Consider the following 21,469-nt stretch of genomic DNA (forward strand, 5'->3'; position numbering starts at 1 on the left):
AAGTGTGGGTTTAAGTCAGGATGAGCAAACCTTAAACTATCAAACCCAAATACTGATTTTTATTTATTAGCACTGTCTGAAACTCCTGAATGCACAGAACTGGGCAGGAAACCTTAATTTAAAATAGTGTCATGAAAAAGAATGTTTCCACTTCTATCACTATTTGGTTAGTAATGATAATACTAATACGTAACTCTTGTATAGCACTTTTCGTCAATAAATCTCAAAGCACTTAACAGGAGGTCAGTATTAAGACTGCAAGGATTTTAAAGATCAAGGCACTGATTCTCTGATCCAGCTGAACTATACTTGAGGGCCAAGGTGGTCTTAAGTTTCTTAGTTGCCAATGCCCTTCTGAAAACATGGCCACTTACCCTTCATTTCAGTTCCTTCTGTGAAGACCTGTTCAGTTGCAGAGCTGGGGCATATTTTTGCTGATCCTGGTGTGTTTAATTGTCAATGATTGGATGAGGGTGTGTTACTTTTGTCCACACTATGAGCATTCTGGGTGCCCTAAAGAAATGGAGCACCAGTGTCCTTGGGTTTGCTTAGATGCCTTCAGTTCCTTGTGTGGTACTGCCCCTCACGGATGGTTATGTCATAGAGTCATAGATGACCTCAAGAGGTCATCTAGTCCAGTCCCCTGCACTCAAGGCAGGACTAGGTATTATCTAGACCATTCCTGACAAGTGTTTGTCTAACCTGCTCTTAAAAATCTCCCGTGATGGAGATTCCACAACCTCCCTAGGCAATTTATTCCAGTGCTTAACCACCCTGACCGTTAGGAAGTTTTTCCTAATGTCCAATCTAAACCTCCTTTGCTGTGATTTAAGCCCATTGCTCATACACCATAGCTGTTACTTTGGCAAACTACCATCCATGCTCTCCTTGAAATCGAACTGTATCCTTGCAATTTGCCAAGGCAGTAACCATATGGCATTCTTACTATAGCATCTCTCACCTAGTTTTTGTGCATTTACCTTTCTTCCATTTAGCTCTCATGACCACTTGGGGGACAATTGCCTTTGACGCAACAATCTTATTAGAGATTCACAGTTAGATTATTATTGTTCTGCCCATAATTCTCCAAACTGGTGAGCCCAATACAATATTGTGAGGTGTGTTGTGGTCGTCAAATGATGCTAAGTACAGGTCCCTCAAATCCATCAGGTCTTCTGCTGTTTGCATTGACTTCTGCTAACTTCTTTGACCATGCATAGGATGGGTTTGATGTAGTGCACTTGAAATGATGCAACAAGAGAGTTGCCAAAATGCATTCCTTGTGAACTGGGGATCATTTCTATGTTGATAACACAAACTGCAATTTACCTTGTTTTTTTCCCATTGTTACTCAAAGTGTTGTATGATTGCTCGATTTCTAAAAGAGGTGAGTAGTGTCGTTTTCAGTCTCACTAGTTACAATCTGATGATTATAAAAGACGCAAACATTAAAGGAGCAAAGAGTCCTGTGGCACCTTATAGACTAACAGACGTATTGGAGCATGAGCTTTCATGGGTGAATACCTACTTCGTTGGATGACTAACAGACGTATTGGAGCATGAGCTTTCGTGGGTGAATACCCACTTCGTCAGATGCATGCATCCGACGAAGTGGGTAGTCACGCACGAAAGCTCATGCTCCAATATGTCTGTTAGTCTATAAGGTGCCACAGGACTCTTTGCTGCTTTTACAGATCCAGACTAACATGGCTACCCCTCTGATACTTGAAAACATTAAAGGGCAGCTGTATGCTCACGAAAACTACCCATAACGATGTTTGAATACAACTATTTTGTAGTGTGCTTTTTAATTTTGAGAAAAGCAATACATTATTTTAAAGCATTGGGATTTTAAAAATAAACTTTCTACCAATGTGCTTATTATAGAGCCTAACCATAAACACACTCCTAACATCCTGTAAGGATTAATTTGCTTTTGTATTTCATCTATTTTGATTGATTAAAAGTATGTTTAAATATCACATTTTAAACAAGTGATCACTAGTGATTATTTTGTTAGCTTTACTTCCTTAAACCAATTTTAGACTGAAGTCATTGTTAATCTGTGCCCTTGATGTTTTATCTCCAGTACTGAATTATATCAGTATTGTGGAAGTAGGAATAAATAAGTTAATTTCTCCGGCACTTTTGCCTTTATGGGCTACTAAAACTATAGGGTATTTTTAGAGGTTTTTTTTTTCAATAAGCTCATAATTCCAAAATACCTCCTCCTTGGTTCTCTTAGAATTCTGCAAGAATGAAACAAGAGATAGGTCCAACTGGCACAAATGTGGGAGGTGGTGGAAAAGAGTAAGCACACACCTTTTCAGGCGCATTCGGAGGCATGCCAGTTGGATCCCATGTCACAAAGAATGAGTCAGAGATGTATTTCCTGCTGTACAGTATGCATGTGAATTAGATGGCTTAGAACCATTCCTTACACCTTCCCAAGGAAGGGAAAGAATTTGAAAACATCTTCCATGCATCAAGGCTACTGAACTATTGGATGTGGGAGAACCAATTCCAGGACCATTTACAGTATTGCTATGTCTTAAACACAGCATGCATTTCTTGCTCTTGTTCCCTTTCAAAACAAGTTGTAGATTCTTTTTGGAATGGTCTCTGAAGCTGATATTTTATTCAATTATCCAGTTATATGAACTGGTCAACTCCAATGGCCAGATTTTCAAAAGAATGAGGTAGCCACAATTCCGGCCAGAATTTCAAGAACTCATCAGGCACCAAAATAAGAGGTCAGATTCTCCAAAAGAGCTCAGCATATTACAGACATGTGGGAGTCCTGAACAATCTGCTTTGCTTTGGATGGTTCATGGCTGTATTGTGGGGAAGATAAAATTGTTGCTGTGCTGACTCAGGGGGCCAAATTCTCCTCTTGAGAGACCCCTATCCACAGTTTGGGCATGCAGAAATGGCTTGGCATGGGATTGATGTAGTCAAACACATTGTACATTCTGCAAAAGCATTGTCATGTGCCAGCATTGAAAGCGTGCGAAGAGCTCGTGTGGTGACATTAAGTGCCACAGGCTGTTAGCCAGTGTGGGAATTAAGGCCTGATCTAAAGCTCACTGAAAGTAACAGAAGGACTCAGTGGGCTTTGAATCAAGCCCATAGAGAGCTAAGAGTTACCATGCCTGGAGAACTACTGAGATCTCAGACTGAGCATAGAAGGCTACAGAGAGATTACTTTTTGATTCACTACAATGAAGTCCTAACGCTTCCACGTACTGCAAAAAAAATGACACCTTTTTCCTATACTTCTCAACATATGCTGAAGAATATATATTAGCTACCCATCTTTCTCTACTTCCCTCTACACTGAACCCTTTGTCTGTGTAGACGGCTTCAGTAACGGAAATTTAAACCTTCTGTTTACATCTATAAACAAGATAAGGTACAAATTGCTGCAATACAAACTTCCTCGCACTGGCCTTCCACTGACCTCAGCCATAAACCAAAGGGAACCTCCCTTTTTATTATAACTGAAGGAGACTCCAGTCTCCATCCCTACACAGCAGCTGCCAAATAAGCTTGCTGAATTATTTGTGTGACTGTTTTGTCACGGCTGCGCCACAGGACCTGGGACCACCAGATTCATTGCACTTAGCATAGCAAGAGGCCCCTACGTTAATAAATGGCAGTGGTAGCCCGACCTGCGTGGTCCTGAAGACACTTTACGCTGTAAAGTGAGGCTGATTAAAGACACTCTTATCAGATGAAAATTTAGTGTTTCATGTTATCACGTAACTAGTCAAAAAGCATTTCTACCAGACAGCTGAAAAGGAAAACTACCCGTAGGTACTTTTAAAGTATTTGTGCAGCAAATGATGCTGGATAACTAATGACAGGATTGTGCTATGCTTTCTATTTTTTATAGCCATGTTTTTCCCCCTCTCTGAAGATCATTTTTGGCAGATCAGGTGTATTGGCTGTAAACTACCTGTTTTTAACAGGCTGTAAAATAAGCAGAAGTATAATTGGATCAAAGAGAGATCCATGCACCTCACATGGTTTTTAATAGAAGCAGAAGGAAATGCTTACTCTGATCTATGAAAGTGACAGCGTAGGGCCACCTAGAGAAACAGCTCTCTGCTAACCTGAGCATTGGCTGCAAAGGGAAAATGAGTACCTGTTTTGACTGTGGCCTAAAGGACCATCTGGATAGAAGGTACAGAAAACAAGAAGGTGTCAGTGACAAATATTCCAAAAGCTCTGTCCTTCACAGCCTATGCTGTAGTTATAGCTGTATGCAACCTGGGCTCTCACCGGGTATCCTCTGCTATAAGACAATTGAACCTGATAATTCTGCTCCAAGAACAGTGATCTGGAGACAGAAGGTCACTACAACTCAGGAGCATGGCTTTTGATTTGTCAAATGGTCCTTCTAACACCAGCCGTCAATGGCACGTATCTGGGATCTCAACGGAGAAGACTTGTGCGAATACAGAAATCACCTACATCTTGGTGTAACTTCTAGCTGGACAGTCCACTCTGCCTCTGGGAGCTACCTTTGCACCATAAAGAGGAGCTAATAGGCAACCCTTTCTCCCTGAAAAAAATCCTAGTAGATCATTCAATGCTTCCCTTAATAGCTTGATGCCACCCACTGTGCTGCAAATGATAACGCCTCGGCTTTTTTTAATGGCACTGTGATGTTTAGAAAGGTGAATACTCCAGAATAAACAATGGCTAATGTTCTCACGCAGCAGAGTCCAGCCCGAGGGCCAAACACCTTTTAAAAGGTCAAGGGGTTGCAATCAATACCTTAACTATTTCTCTAAGCTCCGGCAGAGCCAGTTGAGCTCCAACCTTGCTCTCCCTGGAGCTTCCAGAGCTCCTCTCCCTTGCTCTCCTCGGTGATGCACCAGGTGGCCCGCAGGTGAGCTGCTGGAACAGAGAAGGGAGAGTAGTTGTTTGGAGCGCCTGGCTGCAGGGGGAGGCAGGTGGGGAAGCAGCAACCCCTGGAGCAATGAGGCTGATTCAAACACCGCTCCTGGAGCCCATTTTTCAATCATCATATGCAAACGTTTGTAACACAGTTGCCCTTGAGGGCCACAGGTAGGACACCGCTGTTCTAAACTGCAGGTGAGGTAGCGGGTTGTTTAAAATTATATTCTCATAGCCTTATAGGTGATCAGAATAATTCACAAAATGGAATAAGGTATTTAAATAAAAAAAGATGACCGGGATCCTTGTTAGATAGCGATCCCAATGTCACTTTTTCTCTTGCCGAACTTTGTTCAGCGTTGAGCAGTTGGCTATTTAATCTTGGCTTCTTTTTTAAGTTACTTGCATTGCAGTTGTGCCTAGGAGCCCTGGACCTGTACCCCATGTGCTAGGCACTGTACAAACACCGAGCATGTTCTGAGGCAACCTCCTAATGGAGATGTCAGCTGATCCCAGTAACTGGCTACAACTCAATACCAACCTTCAACCTGGGTGAAGCAACTGCCAGAGTTGTGTGTGGTTGTGGGGTGTGGCTACATAGACCAAGGTCAGCCTCCTCCAGTTGGGACTTTGGACTGCAGAGGGGACGGTGGGCTGAGAGCAGCTTCTGACAACAGGCTCTCGTTGCTGTGTTATGAAATGTTTTAGATGGAAATAATGTAGTAATTAAATACGCGCTCTCTGTGCCTTAATAAGTGCAACACATGACCATATGGTTAGTTCTAAGTAACCCTTCCTCAGATGAAAGCATACCAGTTCCGCAATATAAAATAGTGCTACACGATAGCTGTTTGGGGCAGAGACTTTCTTCTGGGTTTGTACAGCAGCTAGTACGATGGTCCTGGCCCACAACTGGGATTCCCAGTGCTACCGCAATCAAATAATTAATAACAACACTATATCAGCCTTGTCCAGTAAGTCAACTGATCTATTAACTTCAGAGTAGTTTACAAGAGTTACGTTGTCTTCACTCCGGCATCTTCTGGATTATTCTTTTTTAATTTTTCAAAAGCAAAGCAGGTAGACTATACAATGACAAAGAAACTGGGAACAGCTGGATTCCAAAGCAAATCGTTGCTTCCTTTGCCTTCACTTCACTGTTGCTAACTCTTGGGACTTTGTCATGAATCTCATGATGTTGAGGTGTTGTTTTTTGTTTTGGGGTGGTTTTTTTTTTCAGTAAAGCCCCAGTTCCTGGATTAAAGTGACTGTGAGAAGCTCAGCTTTCACTGGAAAAAATAAGTCTAGACCTCACGGTTGCAGAGAAAAACTTGAAAACGTGAGCTATTGTAACGCCGATAGACCCCGGTCGACGGTGGGTGGGATCGAATCTAGGCCCTCTGGAGCTAAATGCATGAGCCTCTACTGCATGAACATAAGAATGGCCCTACTGGGTCAGACCAAAGGTCCATCTAGCCCAGTATCCTGTCTTCTGACAGTGGCCAGTGCCAGGTGCCCCAGAGGGAATGAACAGAACAGGTAATCATCAAGTGATCCATCCCCTTTCGCTCATTCCCAGCTTCTGGCAAACAGAGGCTAGGGACACCATTCCTGCCCATCCTGGCTAATAGCCATTGATGGACCTATCCTCCATGAATCTATCAAGTTCTTTTTTGAACCCTGTTATGGTCTTGGCCTTCACAACATCCTCTGGCAAGGAGTTCCACAGGTTGACCATGCATTGTGTGAAGAAATACTTCCTTTTGTTTGTTTTAAACCTGCTGCCTATTAATTTCATTTGGTGACCCCTAGTTCTTGTGTTATGAGAAGTAGTAAACAACAATTCCTTATTCCCACTTGGCCCTTAGCTAAGGTTGTAGAGCAGACTCATTAATCTCTCTCTAAGCGGTCTTGGTGCCACTAGATGAGACAGACCCAGGAGGTGGGTGGGTTACACTATGTGCACTGTAAAAGCTCAGAAACCAAAAGTCAAATAAAATGGATCACACTTTTTTTTAAAAGAAAAATCATGATTTTTTTAAACTTGACTCATGATTTTTTCAGTGCTTAGAGTTAGCAATACTGATAAGAAGGTAAAACAGCTACAATTAATTACAGTAAAGACTTTTTTTTCCAGCATGTTGGGGGAATGGGGGTGCCGGTAAGTGAAAAATGCCGGTTAACTCAGAGGGAGGGAGTTTGGGAGCGGGAGGGGGTGTGGGGTTGGGGCACAAGAGGGGGGGCGGGCTCTGGGAGGTAGTTTGGGTGTGGGAGGGGGTGCAGGGTGCTGGATCCAGGGGCCGCGCACCTCGGGTGGCTCCCCGCAAGTGGTGACCTGTCCTGGCTGCTCCTAGGCGGAGGCGCGGCAGGTGGCTCTGAGCGCTGCCCTGAGCACTAGCTCCCCAGCTCCCATTGGCTGTGAACCACAGCCTATGGGAGCTGCGTGTCTGCCTAGGAGCAGCCGGGACAGGTCGCCGCTTGTGGGGAGCCGCCTGAGGTGAGTGCCCCCAGATCTGGCACCCCGCACCCCAACCCCCGTGCTGGCCCCACGCCAACCAGACTATAAACCGGAATTTCAATGAAGATCAGAAATGCCGGTTTATAGAGCTTTCCGGTTGGCGAAGTGCCGGATAAAACAGCGTTTACTGTACTACTTTATGCAATGAATAATTCATCTGTGGAACAAACTGATTCCGAAACAGAATCCTGCAGCAAACTGTCATGTTAGTTTTCATGTACCACTATGTAATTATAAAACTGTAGGAGGAATATCATGCTAGCCATTCTCTCTTAGGAGAAGGGGAGGAAAAACTCCTCTCTGGCCATTTAATTTTAGAAAACCTCCTGAATGCGTGTGTTTACTTGCTAGCTCTCTTTTTTAGATTAATCAGAACTGACGATACTGATAAATTTTTGCCTCCGAAGAAATAGACCATTATAAATATAAACTCCCTAGGTCCTTTTAGGCATGGCAACAGAACGGTCTTCTGTTAAATATTCTTCCAAAGCCATCTGGTACCCTATTTTCATGGCCAAGTATTTCATAACTTCATTGCTCTAAAAGAAGATTATGCTTCCAACATTTGACCATGGTTCTCTGGGCTACTCACTCAGACAGACTGACGTGTCTCAGCAAACTCCACCTGAGACTGTGGGCTAGTGAAACGAGTCTGTGTTAGTGCTTCTCCACTGCTTTCAACCCAGACCCCAAAATGCCAGTTGGGGTTCCTTGCTGATCTCAGTCCCGCAGGCTTTGCAGGGGGGCTGCAGCCAGAAGCTATGGCTGGTTTCGGGTGGGGTGCTGTCCATTTCTACCGCCATCCCACTCTGCTCCACTGGGAGGTGCTGGTTCAAGCATCAGTGCTGCAGTGCACCGGCTGCTTCCCCAGAAGCAGTGTGTGCGTGTGGGGCATGAGAAGAAGGGGGGAACAGAAGCAGCTGGAGAGGGAGAGAGAAAACTTCCATTTCACCTCTGCCATTTTCCTGGTTTTGTTTTTCTTAACTGAGGCAGTCCTCCCTCACCACTCACCTGCCAGTTGCATCCCGCCGTCTGAGGAACACTGGCCTATTGCTATTGGGGATGAGGGAGGTGTCCAGCGGTAGTTCCTCATACTTAGTTTGAGGAGCAAATTTTAGGGGAATTATTGCTGCTTTCAGAGGAAGTGTGTGAACCACTGAGGTGGTACCAGCTCACTCAGTTTTGCTGTCCCACCAGAAGGCTCCACTTCCCAGGAGGTTCCAGCCACTCTCACCTCTTCCATCTTCTTCCTAGTTTAAACCCTGCTTCAAGCAAGCCTACCTCTTAGGCAAAGCACTTACATATGTGCTTAAGTCCCACTGAAGCCAACGGGATGTAAGCATATGCTTACAGTGCCTTGCTGAACAGGACTGGACTTAAGCACGTGCGTAGGTGCTTTCCTGAACCAGGGCCTTACAGAGGAAATGTACTTCACTGCCACTGCTTTGGCCACCAAGAAGATGCTCCAGGCTGGGGGTGCCACATGCTTCTGCAAGGTTGCCACATGCCAGAAACTGGCTCTGAGACAAATGCATTCAGGCCGTGGTAGTTATGCAGTTCAGGTAGCTCTTTGGTCGGGTGGAACTCCTGTTAGAATTTCCCCCCCCCAAAGTCCATTTGTGGTCCTTAGCTACTTGGCCTGCCTTTTAAACATGCAGCTTTATTGTGATAAACTCTAGCAGATGCAGCCATGCTGGAGAGAGATGGTTCTTTCAAGCCACTGCACCCGGGTAATGAAATCCAACGTGGTCTATTCGCTTGTCTAGGGAAATATTAATAAACCTTCTGTGGTGCTGTAAAATATCAACAGGAAGGCACGCCAAGGATCCGATCCAGCTGCCACTGATTTTCCAGTGGAAGCTGGATTGAGCCTAAAGCGTTTACCTTCATTTAGCCATTAGTTGTTTTCTGGTAGTTTTATAATCAGTGCAGATTTAATAACACTCTGTATATAGTACAATATGGCTAAAGATTTCCTGAAGGAAGATTTTAAAGCAATTGAGTAAAACGTGACCCTCTTCTTCAAGTCATGTATGGCATACAAAGAGGCCAATTTGTGGAAGAAGAGTTTTTTGCATGTGTACTGTATCTTGGTTTTGATTTAAAAAAAAAAAAAGACTAGCTATTTCCATTTTATAATCGTTGGGGAAGGCCTACTATTCAGGAAAAGCCTGAAAACGTCACTCAAATAAAAATGTGATGGTTTAATCAGATGTGCCACTGACATTGCTTTGTATGTTCAGTGCTGCATCTAGATGTGGTGAGGTGTTCCAGTGGAACGATCACGAGATTGGGTTATGGCACCATTTTATTGCCTGGCCTTTGGCAAGTCAAGTGACTGACTACATTTTCCCATCTATAAGGCGACGATAATACATGTAATATCTGCCTCACAGGACGGTTGTGAGAATTAGTTTATTTGAACATCTGTTAAGAAATACTGTAAAAGTACATGGCTCTAGGGCAGTGGTTTTCAACCTTTTTTAATTTGTGGACCCCTAAAAAAGTTTCAAACAGAGGTTCAAACCCCTTTGGAAATCTTAGACATAGTCTGTGGACCCCACCAAGGATCTGCAGACTATATGTTGAAATCCACTGCTCTGGGGCGGAAACACTCTGTACCTGCATCAGTTTCAGCATTCATAGGTTGTCTTCTGGGGCGGAGATAAGGAACATCTGCTATATTTACTCTTAATTTGACAGTATTATTATTATTATTATTATTTTTTTTGCAAAGGCACCTGGAATGCGTAATATCAAAAATCAAAAGAAACGTGTTCAGATTCTGCTCAATTTACAGCATGTTAAATGCACGCTATAAATTAATGCAATGTTTAGTTTGAGGTTTTAATTGCCCAAAAGTCGGGAAATGCAGCATTAAGTGTCCCACAGCAACCTTAATTCTGTCCCATTTCATGGCTGCATTAAAATAGTCTGTATGTGCTTTCCGCTCCTGAGCTCTGTAATGGAATGGCAAGATACAGCGACTAGGTCAAACTAAGTACAAACTTTCTGCAAACACAACTAAAGGAGGCATAAGCAAAATAATTAATATACTGAAAACATACTTCAAAGCTAACCTTAAAAAGTGAGGGATGGGCCAGCACTAGACCTGCAAAATTAGGAGGGATAGCTCAGTGGTTTGAGCACTGGCCTGCTAAACCCAGGGTTGTGAGTTCAATCCTTGAGGGGGGTCATTTAGGGATCGAGGGCAAAAATCTGTTTGGGGATTGGTCCTGCTTTGAGCAGGGGGTTGGACTAAATGACCTCCTGAGGTCCCTTCCAACCCTGATCTTCTATGAAGACTATTAGGATCATCTCACCTGACCTCCAGCAGAATTCAGACTGGAGAACCTCACCAATTTCTGCATCAAGCTCATAACTGTTGAGCCTGCCTCTTTCACTCTCACCCCCAACTTACTAGTATCAAACGATCCTCCAGGCTCCGTGAGATACACAAGCTTCTGCTGAGGGAAAACCTGGAGGCATTAAACACAGTGGCCCAGGTTGTTCCTGAACTTTGCCAGCGGGAGGGTGTAGGAGAAACTTCCTTTCTACTCCCTCATGTTCCAGGAAAAGCAGGGACTGCTCCCTCCCTATGCCCTGGGGTGAGGGTGGTGTAAAATAGCTCCTACTAGGAAAAGGGCAGAATCAAACTACCACTCTCTTCCATCAGCCTATGCAGCTAGGTTGCATCATCCGTCTTTGCTCCGGGGGGCTTCTGCTACCAGAGGCACAATTCTTGCTGATAAGAAGAATGGTCTAGTCAGAGGATAAGGCTCCGGACTAGTGTTCAGGCGACAAGGGTTTGATACCCAGCTCCGCTACAGCCTTCCTGTGTGACCTTAGGCAAATCATTTAACCTTTCTGTGTCTCAGTTCCCCATCTGTAAAATGAGTTTAATACTTCCCAGCCTCGTACAGGTATTGAGGATAAAATCAATTAATGACTGAGCTGCTCAGATACTACAGTGATTTGAACCGTCTAAGTGCCTAGATCGATCGCCCTGCTTGAGCCAGCATGGCCGCGCACCACACCGGGCACAGGTGAGTCCATTATGTGAGCGAAAGTTTGTGAATTGAATGGAGAAAGCAGAAGCTGGAATGGCTCCTGCAGAGGAGTTAGACCACGAATGTAAACCCTTTAAGCGGTGCACCATCAAAAGCTTTTGCTTGGCAGAGAAATGAAGAGAAGCTTGAAAATTAAGTGCATGCCAAGAACCTGCAGGTGTTCAACTTCCTGGCCAGGTTGGAAAGGCTCAGTTGCTGTCGGATTTTAAATAAAGGCTCTGGCACAGTGACTGAAAATACTCTTTGGAGGGATATCCGTTTTTGCATGGAGAAGTTACTGAATTCAGAGAAAAGAGGACACGGGGGCAATATCTTTGCTAAAACTTTGGAGGGCGGATGCGATAAGAGAATTTAAGATACGCGAGGAAAGAAGTATGCTGGTTAAGAGGAATGAGAGCCTTCCATTCCTGGATTTAAATCTGGTCCCAAGAGGAAGGGAAAATCTGGCTGCTGCCATTGGTTATCTTGTGGCACCGAGGATCTACCATCAAAGGAAAACATTTTACCTTGTGGAATAAGAGTTGGGCAAGCAAACTGTGGAAGCAGATAAAGGAAGACAATGCTGATACCGACAAGCAGGACAGCAAAGAACAGAGAGATTAAAGTTACTTAGGCTCACAGTCACCCCAACATAGAAAGATAAGACCCAGGAAAGATAGTGAAAATAGAGCTATAAAGCTAGAGGCAAGTTTGGTGTCCCCAAGAGTATTCTACTTAAACCTACATTTGTTCCCTGAGATACTGTACTGTCTGTGTGTGGTGATTAAGTGCTCTTTCACTCCATAAATCAAGCAATTACAGCTTGCCGTATTTATGTAGGCAAAATTCCCACTGTCACACAGGATTTTTGCTTGTGTAGGTTTGGGCCTTTAGTTATTTCTTTGGGTGTAGAGACTTTGCATGCTGTAAGTAGTAACAGAGCCTCCCTGATAGGAAAGTGTTTTGCTGAGTTTGTATTTATGGCTTAGTTCCTTCAGATGTTGCGCATCTATTCACTTATACTAAGATTTTCCTGCTGTATTTCCCAGTCCACAGCAGTAACTATTCAGAATGATGAACCATATACAACTTATTTGACATTATCCAAATGCCAATAAAAATACATTTTAAATAGGCAAATACCACACCTCCCAGAATGAGAGATGAACTTTAATGCCATTCTGCATCTGATTGTATACGGGCTTAAGCACAGAACACAGATCATCTGGGATGATTAACATGTATTGTTTGAACTTTAGTGTTAAATTATTTAGCTTTTTCAAATGACATTGAAATTTAATTCAAAATAATTTATCATCATGGGAGGCATTTCTTGCCTTGAACAGGAAGGGGACTGGAATGGATTAGAACAGCAGGAATACAAGATTGTGATTTTTAATACCACTGCTAGAATGTGTTTTAAAATTTTGTCCCTTTGAAATTGTATCCTACAATTTCTAACCCCCAAAATATAAAATAAAGGATTATAAAATTCTCCAAGGGAGCAAATAATTTGCTTTAGTCATTTATGATACAATCTTGATTTTTCCCTCCTTTTTTCAGGTCCCTTATTACTCCTCTTTCCAATTTTCCTGTCTCCTGCTCAGATTCTTCAGTAATTGGGGGCTTATTAATATCTATTTCAGGAGTGGTTGGGTGAGGTTCTTTGACCTGCGATGTGGAGGAGGTCAGAGTTGATGATCATGATTGTCCCTTCTGGCCTTAAAGTCTATGGATCTGTGTATATATGTCTTCACCTTTCCCTCTTAATTTCCAAACCCTAGATCCTACCATCTCTGCTTCTGTCCCTCCTATGGGTTTCGGCTGGTTGTGTTGTAAATGATCTGCACTGGGATTTAGGAATTCTGGGTTCTATTCCCAGCTCTCTGCCATGGATGGTATGACTTGGGCCAAATCATTAAGGGCTTGTCTGCATGGTGACTTATCGCGCCGCAAGCTGGAGTGTGACTCTACAGCCGCTAGTTTGTCGTGCACTAACTGGCCGTGTGTACCCTGCTAGTTCTGCAGTAGGGTTTGACGTACTATTGAAAGTAATATGGAAAGTTTAGTGCATGGTAGCAGGCTCCACACAGCCAGTTAGTGCCCTGTAGATTCACATGCTGGCTTGCCGTGCACTGAGTTTCTGTATAGACAAACCCAGGGGGTCTCTGTGCCTCAGTTTCCCATATGTAACATGGAAATAATACTGTTTTTCTCCCACCCCTGTGTCTTGTTTATGTAGACCGTAAACTCTGAGCTAGGGACTCTCTCTTACTATGTGTTGTATAGCAGTGTTACTCAACAACCGGTCCATGGACTGGTGCCAGTCCCTGAGATCTCCCTGACAGAGTTTAGGGAGACAGCAAGCCGGTCTCTGGTATCAAAAAGGTCGAGAAACACTGTTTCATAGCACCTAGCCCAATGGGGTCTGGAGCCACGACTGTGATACAAATAATAGTGGCTACAGCCCCCATCTCTGATTAAAGCACTAACAGAACTGTACTCAGCAGGGCACTGCTATGGGCTCTCCCCTTTTCACAAGGACATTATTTGTGTTGCTGACTGGCAGCCTGATGTCGCTCAGCACCTGCAGCCAGCCTTCCCTATTCTCTTTGTCTGGGGAGGAGGAATCGGGAGATGCTGGGAATGCGGAGTTAACTGTGGTGATCAGCACCCTGGGCTAAGCCCCCCCCGTTCGCCTAGCTTAGGTGTGAATTGTGGGAGAAACTGTCCTTCTGGGCACATGAGGTGGGTAGCGGGGGGGGGGGGGGAATTGTGGGGTGACAGTGGAGGACTATCAGCTCTTGAGAGACACGGTGGGGGGGAGGGAGGTAATATTTTTTACTGGTCCAATGTCTGTCGGTGAGAGACAAGCTTTCGAGCTACACCAAGCACCTCTTCTAGTTCACCAACAGAAGTTGGGCCAGTGAGAGTGATGACCTCACCCACCTTGTCTCTCTCATATCCTAGCACCAACGCTGCTATCAGCACTTGAGTAACTGCAGCCTCACGGCAACCTGGGCAGGTTTCTAGCCCAAGTGAAAGCAACACCCAGGTTTCAGCCTATAGCCCCAACTGGGCCAGCTAACCTGGGACGAAAGCACCAATAAGCTCAGGGCATTGGGTGACCAGACAGCAAGTGTGAAAAATCGGGACCGGGGTGGGGGGGGGGGTAATAGGAGCCTATATAAGACAAAGCCCCAAATATCAGGACTGTCCCTATAAAATCGGGACATCTGGTCAGCCTATCAGGGCAGGTGGGGGAGCCGAGGGCAATATCCAAGTGAACGCTGCAGCGAAGACATACCCTTTGTTACCTGCCCAGGTAGCACTTCCATTTGTTCCAAGCTGCTGGCCAAGAGTATTTCTCTCAGACTGACACAATACCAAGAAAATTTGTCATTCACAGGCATGGTGGTTTCCTGCAATGACAGGGGGAATTCAGGAAACTCACATGGTGACTGTAACAGGCTGGTAGTGTTTGCCTGACACCCCACACTTGGTTAGCAGGTGTTGCTCCTGCTGTGAAAGGGTTAAGCAGGTTTTGCTGACTCACTGATTGAGCAGACAGGGCCTGCGGAGAAACCTCAATCTGGGACTCCAGGTATTGCTGTTTTCAGATTCCCTTTTTGGTCATACACCAGCCCCAGGTGGGGTGACTTTTCAGGCCTTCACAAGTGCACGGTCCAGTGTGGTGACTCCGCCCACTTGCAGTGACCCACTTTTGCTAAAAGCCAGGCGAAAAAATGCACAAACAGCGGGTTTGAGTCGAACACCAAGTGGGCCCAGCAGCTTGAAGTTATTTCAGAATGGTTTGGTCTCTTTCCTATTTTGAGGGTTTATTTTAACTTGTTGTACATGCACAATCAATTAACTGTGGGTACATCCAGATGCATGTTGTATAGGCGATTTACAGAAAGAGAAGCAAATAAGGCAAAGATGCAAGACTGAGGCAATTCAATTCGTGGAGGAACACTCCAGTTCAGCTATTCTGACAAAGGTCTGCATTCTGCTAGCCTGCTACGCCATCGACAATTAAACGAACTGCAGAAAGAGTCGCTGCCTTCCAATGCTGAACAGGGAACTTTATGAGAACTACAAAGCCATTCTTTCTTAGCATCACTGTAGACCTGCCTAGAACATGTCCCCACCCCAGCTGGCCTGGGTGACAGATTTAAAGAGACATAGCATGCATATCCTTGCATGGGACAATTCGTTGGTCTTCACATTCATTATGTAAAGTCTGGTGACTTTTGCTCCAAGTTCACAGAGAGTAAAGTAGTTTAAAAGTGCTAGAGAGATCATAAGTAACTTGCTTTTCATTTGATTTGAAGCCTTGAAATCTGACAGTATCTTTCCCCTTCCTGAAAACAGGGAAAAAATTAAAGGGACCACCTCAATTTAAATATGGAGCACAATTTAAACTAGATTTTTATATAAAACTTAAGATCAATGGAAATATTTTGAATTAAAAAAAAAGGGGGGCAGTGTAATGTTTGGCACTGCCAAAATGAAACTGACTATACACAAAACTGGGCCACATCACCGATTTTAATTGTCCTAACTCTGAGAAATGCACAAGAAAACAAATAGCATGGAAAGTGGCAAGTTAATTGAATTTTTAAAGTTCTTGTACTTTCAATAAACAAAAGTAAAGAGATTAGTTAGTTTACAAGGTCTGGGTGCTGCCACATTCATTTTGCTGCTTTTATTTCTTTTAAAGAGAGAGGCTCTCATTCTCACTCCTTTGAATGCATTTAATAGTGTTTCTTTTTCAGATGAACTATTCATTCCTGGAGGAATGAACTGATCCAAGTCTATAAGAGCTGCATATATTTTCAGAAATCCAAAGTCACTAGGTGTTGTTAGTCTCTAAGGTGCCACAAGTACTCCTGTTCTTTTTGCAAATAAGATTCAAGGAATCATTAGATTCTCCCGATGAGGCAGCTTTAAGTTGAGAAGGGGGTGGGGGGAGTGCACAACAGGAACAAAGTACAGTGGTAGAGTTTAGTTCAGTGAGATTCTCGCTGCAGTGTTCAGCTTCTTGTAAATCTCTCTCCCTCCTTCATCCCTCCTCCCAGGGAAAGGAGTCCTGGCCTAGGTACTGAATCGGACAAGGTCTTTTCTCCTGGAAAACCAGAAGCAAAAGCTTCACTGGAAGGGAAGAAAGTGACATGCTAAGAAAGCAGGGAGGAGCCCTCCTCCAGAGGCGGGCTCTGGGCATTTGCTTTGCCGGAGACCGCCCCCCTCCGGTCTCCTGAACTGGTTCCCAAGAACTCCGAGGGCACCAGCTAGAAGGGGGGGAGAGAGAGGAAAAAGCAGCCCACCAAAAGTGCAGCAGGCGCTTCCCTGTTCCTTCCCGAGCCCCTCTCACTACACTATGCTGGTGTATCCGATACCCCGTGCGCGATTATTCCTCCTCCTCCTGCTGCCGCTGCTAATCTTCTCTCCGCTGGCAGTTGTGGTCACAGCAGAGCCCAGGGTGAACAAATCGGATGCGAGTGGTTCCCACTTTTAATAAAGTGAAGTTGGGGGCGGGGGGGGGGAGCTCTGAAGTTTTTCTTTTTTCCGAGCAGCAGCAGGAGCAAGGGGTGGGGGCGGGGGTGGAATTAAAAGGGGGGAGGGGGAAGGCTGCTCTCTGCTAAGGAACAGCTCACACCACCATGCAGCTTGTGTTATGGGCACTGGGATTAGGAACACTCTTTCTCCAGGACGTCTTGAATGTAGCCACCACCGCAGCGAGGAAGCAGAAGCTGCATCCAAGACAAGGTAAGAAGATGCTTTGGGCATCCAGAGCTCCTTCAGGGAAGTTTCCAGTTCTTTGGGCTGTTTCTTAGACCTCATTTTAACATGGGGGGGGGGGTATTTCTACAACTCTGCAGTATCAGTTTCATTGATTTCCCTTGGCTTGCCCTCAGTCATCCGTTCAATAACTTTAAAAAGTTGTGCGCCTTTCTCAGGCTGGGAAAACACGGGGCACCCAGGGCTGGGGGTCAGAAGCTGCTGAACATGGTCTTCACGTCCTTGGAACCTTTCTGAAGCTGCAAATCGCCTGAGGTTAGAAACCCATTTGAAGTGGAGGAAGGGTGCAGGGTCTGGGCACCTGGCAGTCCCTGGTGGGTTTATAGAAAAACTAAGGATTCTCCTTGTGCTGCTGGAGGCAGAGACTGCCTTTTTTTGTGTACAGCGCCTAGCTCTGCAGGGGTCCTGGTCTAGATTAAAGTCTCTAGGTGCTCCTGCGAGGCAAATACAGTACCACTACTTCACCACCCGTTGCAGGCAACCTAGTGGTGCATTGATTTGTTTGGTAAGGATAGCTACCTCTATCCTCCCCCCACCCTGCTAGATACAACTTTAGAAAGCCAGGCCTGGCTGCTTTCATCCAATATAAGTGTGTGGGAAAAAGCTACGCCTTGCCTGACCTGAGCGAGAGAGCGATTCTTTACCGGGCATGTGTCTGTTACTCTTTGCAGCCCAACTACTGGAGAAACTACGCGAGTTCGAGATCGTCACCCCCACCCGTGTGAACGAATTCGGAGCCCCCTTTCCCACGCACGTACACTTCAAACGAAAGAGACGAAGTATTAATCCTGACCCGGACCCTTGGGCCACCGACTCCTCCTCCGCACACTACCGGCTTTCCGCCTTTGGGGAGCAGTTTCTGTTCAACCTCACGGCCCATTCTGGATTTATTGCGCCACGTTTCACGGTCAGCCTCCTCGGAGCCCCGGGGGTTAACCAAACCAGGTTTTACAGCGAGGAGGCCAGCGACGTAAAGCACTGTTTTTATAGAGGACATGTGAATACCCAGCCCCAGCACACTGCGGTCATCAGCCTGTGTTCAGGGATGGTAAGTGACTTCCCCTCCGCCTTCTTTCTTCGCTGCCTCTGGGGATTTCCAGGTCTGAGCTTCGCAGCCAGTCTTAAATCCGTATCTCCCAGGTGCTTATGTTTACACGAAACACCTTGCTGCGGAGTTCTTTGCCATGGTTCTCTCGCACTCCAGGATCGCCTCCTGCGGCTCGGCTCCGCAGGGAAGTTGTGGGACGGCGGATGTCCAGGAGCTCGCCGCACTCTCCCCAGCGAGCTTGCCAGGGGCTCTCCCCTTCCAGCAGGGTCTGGGTCTGCGGTGGTAAAGTAGCAATGGAAGTAACTGAAGGCCACAGCTGGGTCCTCCCTGCGGCATGCGAGCCCGGAGCCTCTGCCGGGGCTGCCCTGTTTTCTCTGGAGGTCACCAGGGGCCGGGGCTTTTTCACACGCCGGGGTCCGGGAGCACCGAGCGGAAGCAAGAAGGTGGGGTCACCCCGGGGGCTGCTCGCCACACGAGCTGGTGCCCGCTGACTGGACGCCAGCCGCAGTTAAGGTGGAGCAAGGCACTCGCGGGCGAGGCCCCCTTTCTGTGCCCCCAGCAACCACACCGAGTTAACCCCCCCCCGCAATACAGAGCGGGCCGCTCCAGCCCGGTTAGCTTTTCGCCCTGCAGACGCGCCGGGCTGACTTGGGGGGCTTGCAAAGGTCTGGCCTGGAGCTCTGCCCTAAATACAGCTGGGGGGGCTCTCAACCGGGGGGGGGGGGGTTAAGCCACGTCTGTCCCAACGTGGAGTGAAGGACAGGGGGTGCTAGTGCGGCCCCCCCAAACCCCGGCAGAGCTTGCACATGCTGGGGTGGGGGGTGTCTCCAAACTTCCACGTGAGGCAACCCCCCTTCAGTCCCCAGTCCTGGCAAAACGGCCACCCAGTGGGGGCGGGGGCCAGTCCTGCAAGCTCTGTCCCCTCCCCCAATTCAGTGGGAAAGAAGAGAAACCCCCCAGAGCAGGCAGCCGGGATCCAGCATACTCACCAGGGTGGCCGAGCTGCTACTGCTGCTGGGGAGTCCCATTGCAAAGCCCCCCCCCCCCCTTCTGCGCTTTCCCGGGGGCTGCGCGCTCCCAGCAGCGTCCCCTGTTTGTTGTTGTGCTGAGCCTGGGTGGGCGGGGGCGAAGGAGCCGGGGGGGGGGGGGGGAGCTGCAAGGAAGCCCAGCAGCAGGCAATGCCCTGGCTGCAGGACGGGGCCTGGGGGTGTTTGCACCCCCCCGGCACACCTGTGAACCATTCCCCAGATTGAGATAGGGGAGGATTCAATTCCCCTGACCCCCCACCCCGCCAGTCAAGCGTGCCGCCTTAAGAGCTCTCCCTCCCTTCCCGGGGACGACCTTAAGGAGGTGCGAGGCACTTTGCCAGCCCCAAGCCAGGTCTGCTGGGGATTTAAGGAGGCCGGAGGAGATGTCAAGACGCCTTCTCCATCCTCCCAGCTCCAGCTCGTGGGGGGAGGGGAAAGGAGAGGTGAGGCGCTGGGGGGAGAAGGAGACAACACAAACAGCTGTGCAGGAAGCTTGCGGGGGGGGGGGGTGGAGGAGGGCTTGTCTGGCTGCTTTCCCCTGAACTGGGGCTCATTCCCTGGGAGCTGGGCTTAGCCACGAGTAGGGAGCCTTTCCAAGGATGATCCTGATCCATCCTTGCTGGGGGGAGGGGTGACCTGTGGGAGACTGGCCAGAGCGCCTGGGCACTTTGCTGATACCTTCCATCTCCTGGGCAGCCTCCACCAACAGCCTTCCTGGTTAAAGGGGTTCCCCAGGGAGAACCGGGTGCAGCTGCTGCCTGCCCCCTTTCGGCCCCAGACAGGCTGCCGCTAGCATACCTGGCCCCGGAGATGCAGGTAGATACGCTTTGCACGAGGCCAGGGCGCGTATGCCTTGGGGCGGTGCAGCTGATGCTCAGAATTGGGATCGTGCTCGGGTACCTGCATCTTGGCAGGAGGTCAGACTAGCTGACCCTCGTGGTCCCTTCTAGCCTTATGGTTCTATGGTTCTACCTTTTTGTCTTATGACATACATTTACCTGGGAGTGGCGTTTTTTCCCCACGGCCTGCTCCGCAGTCATGTGGGCTAGAAGCGTTGATAGTCTCTCCTAGGCAGTAGCTTCACCAGGTGAGTTCCTTTCCCGGATCAAGCCACTCGATACCATGCTCAGCTTGTCTCCGCTCAGAGTTGCTCTTGGCATATCTTATGTATGAGAAACAGAGAGGGCAGAACATAATAGGGCCCAACTCTGTCCTAAGATGCACTCCAACATCTCCCATTGAGATCAGGAGTAATTTTGCAAACATATCCAAAGGAAGAACTGGGTCTAATATGTGTCCTCTCTTCACACAGGGCTGAATTTTACTCCTGGTGAGTAGTAACTTACACCATGAATAATCTCCCTGGTTTTAATGGGAGCAAAGTCTACAGAGTAAAGTGCTACTCAGCGTAGCAGAATTGGGCCCATAGCTTTCAGCCATCGCAGATGTAGGGGTTGCTTGCCAAACTGAACATTGTAAGGAAGTGTAAATGCCCTAGAAACTTCTGCATGTTCCCATGTCCATTTTATACGGTAATTATGTAGGCCTAGTCTCTTGCATGTTCCAACTGGAAGCTGACTACCTGTCTCTCTCCACTCTCAGCTAGGCACATTCAGGTCTCACGATGGGGACTATTTTGTAGAGCCGCTGCTATCCCCTGATGACCAAGAGTATGAAGAAGAGCACAATAAGCCACATGTGGTCTACAGACACGGTGCACCTCAAAAAGACTCACCAAGGGAAAGGCACACTTGTGATACTTCAGGTATTCGTTTGACTATTCCCCATACAGTCACTTCCATGATGCTGCATTGCTGAATTATAAACCATTTACCGTGATATGGGAGGGGACACTGGCACTGTTTGGGCTAGAAGTAATTGTGGGCGTGCAATGAAGGGGCTATTGTGAACGTCTAGGTGTGGTGCTCTTTGCTTTGGGGATAGTCTGTTGCTATTGTTCAGGTAAGGTACATCTTGTCTTTGACTTCTAACTTAAGAAGGTCAACCGGAGGCCAAATTCTACCACTTCCATCGCCACCATTGATCCCAATCATGCCTACCGTGAGGTAAAGTAGTCATCTCTGAGCTCTTGTGGCTTAAATGGCTTCTGTGTCTGTAC

General features: G+C 46.8%; 1 protein-coding gene across 2 annotated transcripts in view; it reads left to right on the forward strand.

The window, feature by feature from the left end:
- Positions 1–17,135: 17,135 nt before the first annotated feature.
- ADAMTS9 (ADAM metallopeptidase with thrombospondin type 1 motif 9) overlaps positions 17,136–21,469 on the forward strand; it is a 135,603-nt gene continuing 131,269 nt past the window's right edge. For both annotated transcript variants that reach the window (XM_065407328.1, XM_065407329.1), the window contains exons 1-3: positions 17,136–17,241; positions 17,946–18,322; positions 20,953–21,115. In XM_065407328.1, coding sequence (XP_065263400.1) covers positions 17,136–17,241; positions 17,946–18,322; positions 20,953–21,115 — 646 coding nt within the window. The remainder of the gene's footprint in view (positions 17,242–17,945; positions 18,323–20,952; positions 21,116–21,469) is intronic.

Source organism: Emys orbicularis, chromosome 7 (genome assembly GCF_028017835.1).
Source record: "Emys orbicularis isolate rEmyOrb1 chromosome 7, rEmyOrb1.hap1, whole genome shotgun sequence".
Classification (NCBI taxonomy): Eukaryota; Metazoa; Chordata; order Testudines; family Emydidae; genus Emys; species Emys orbicularis.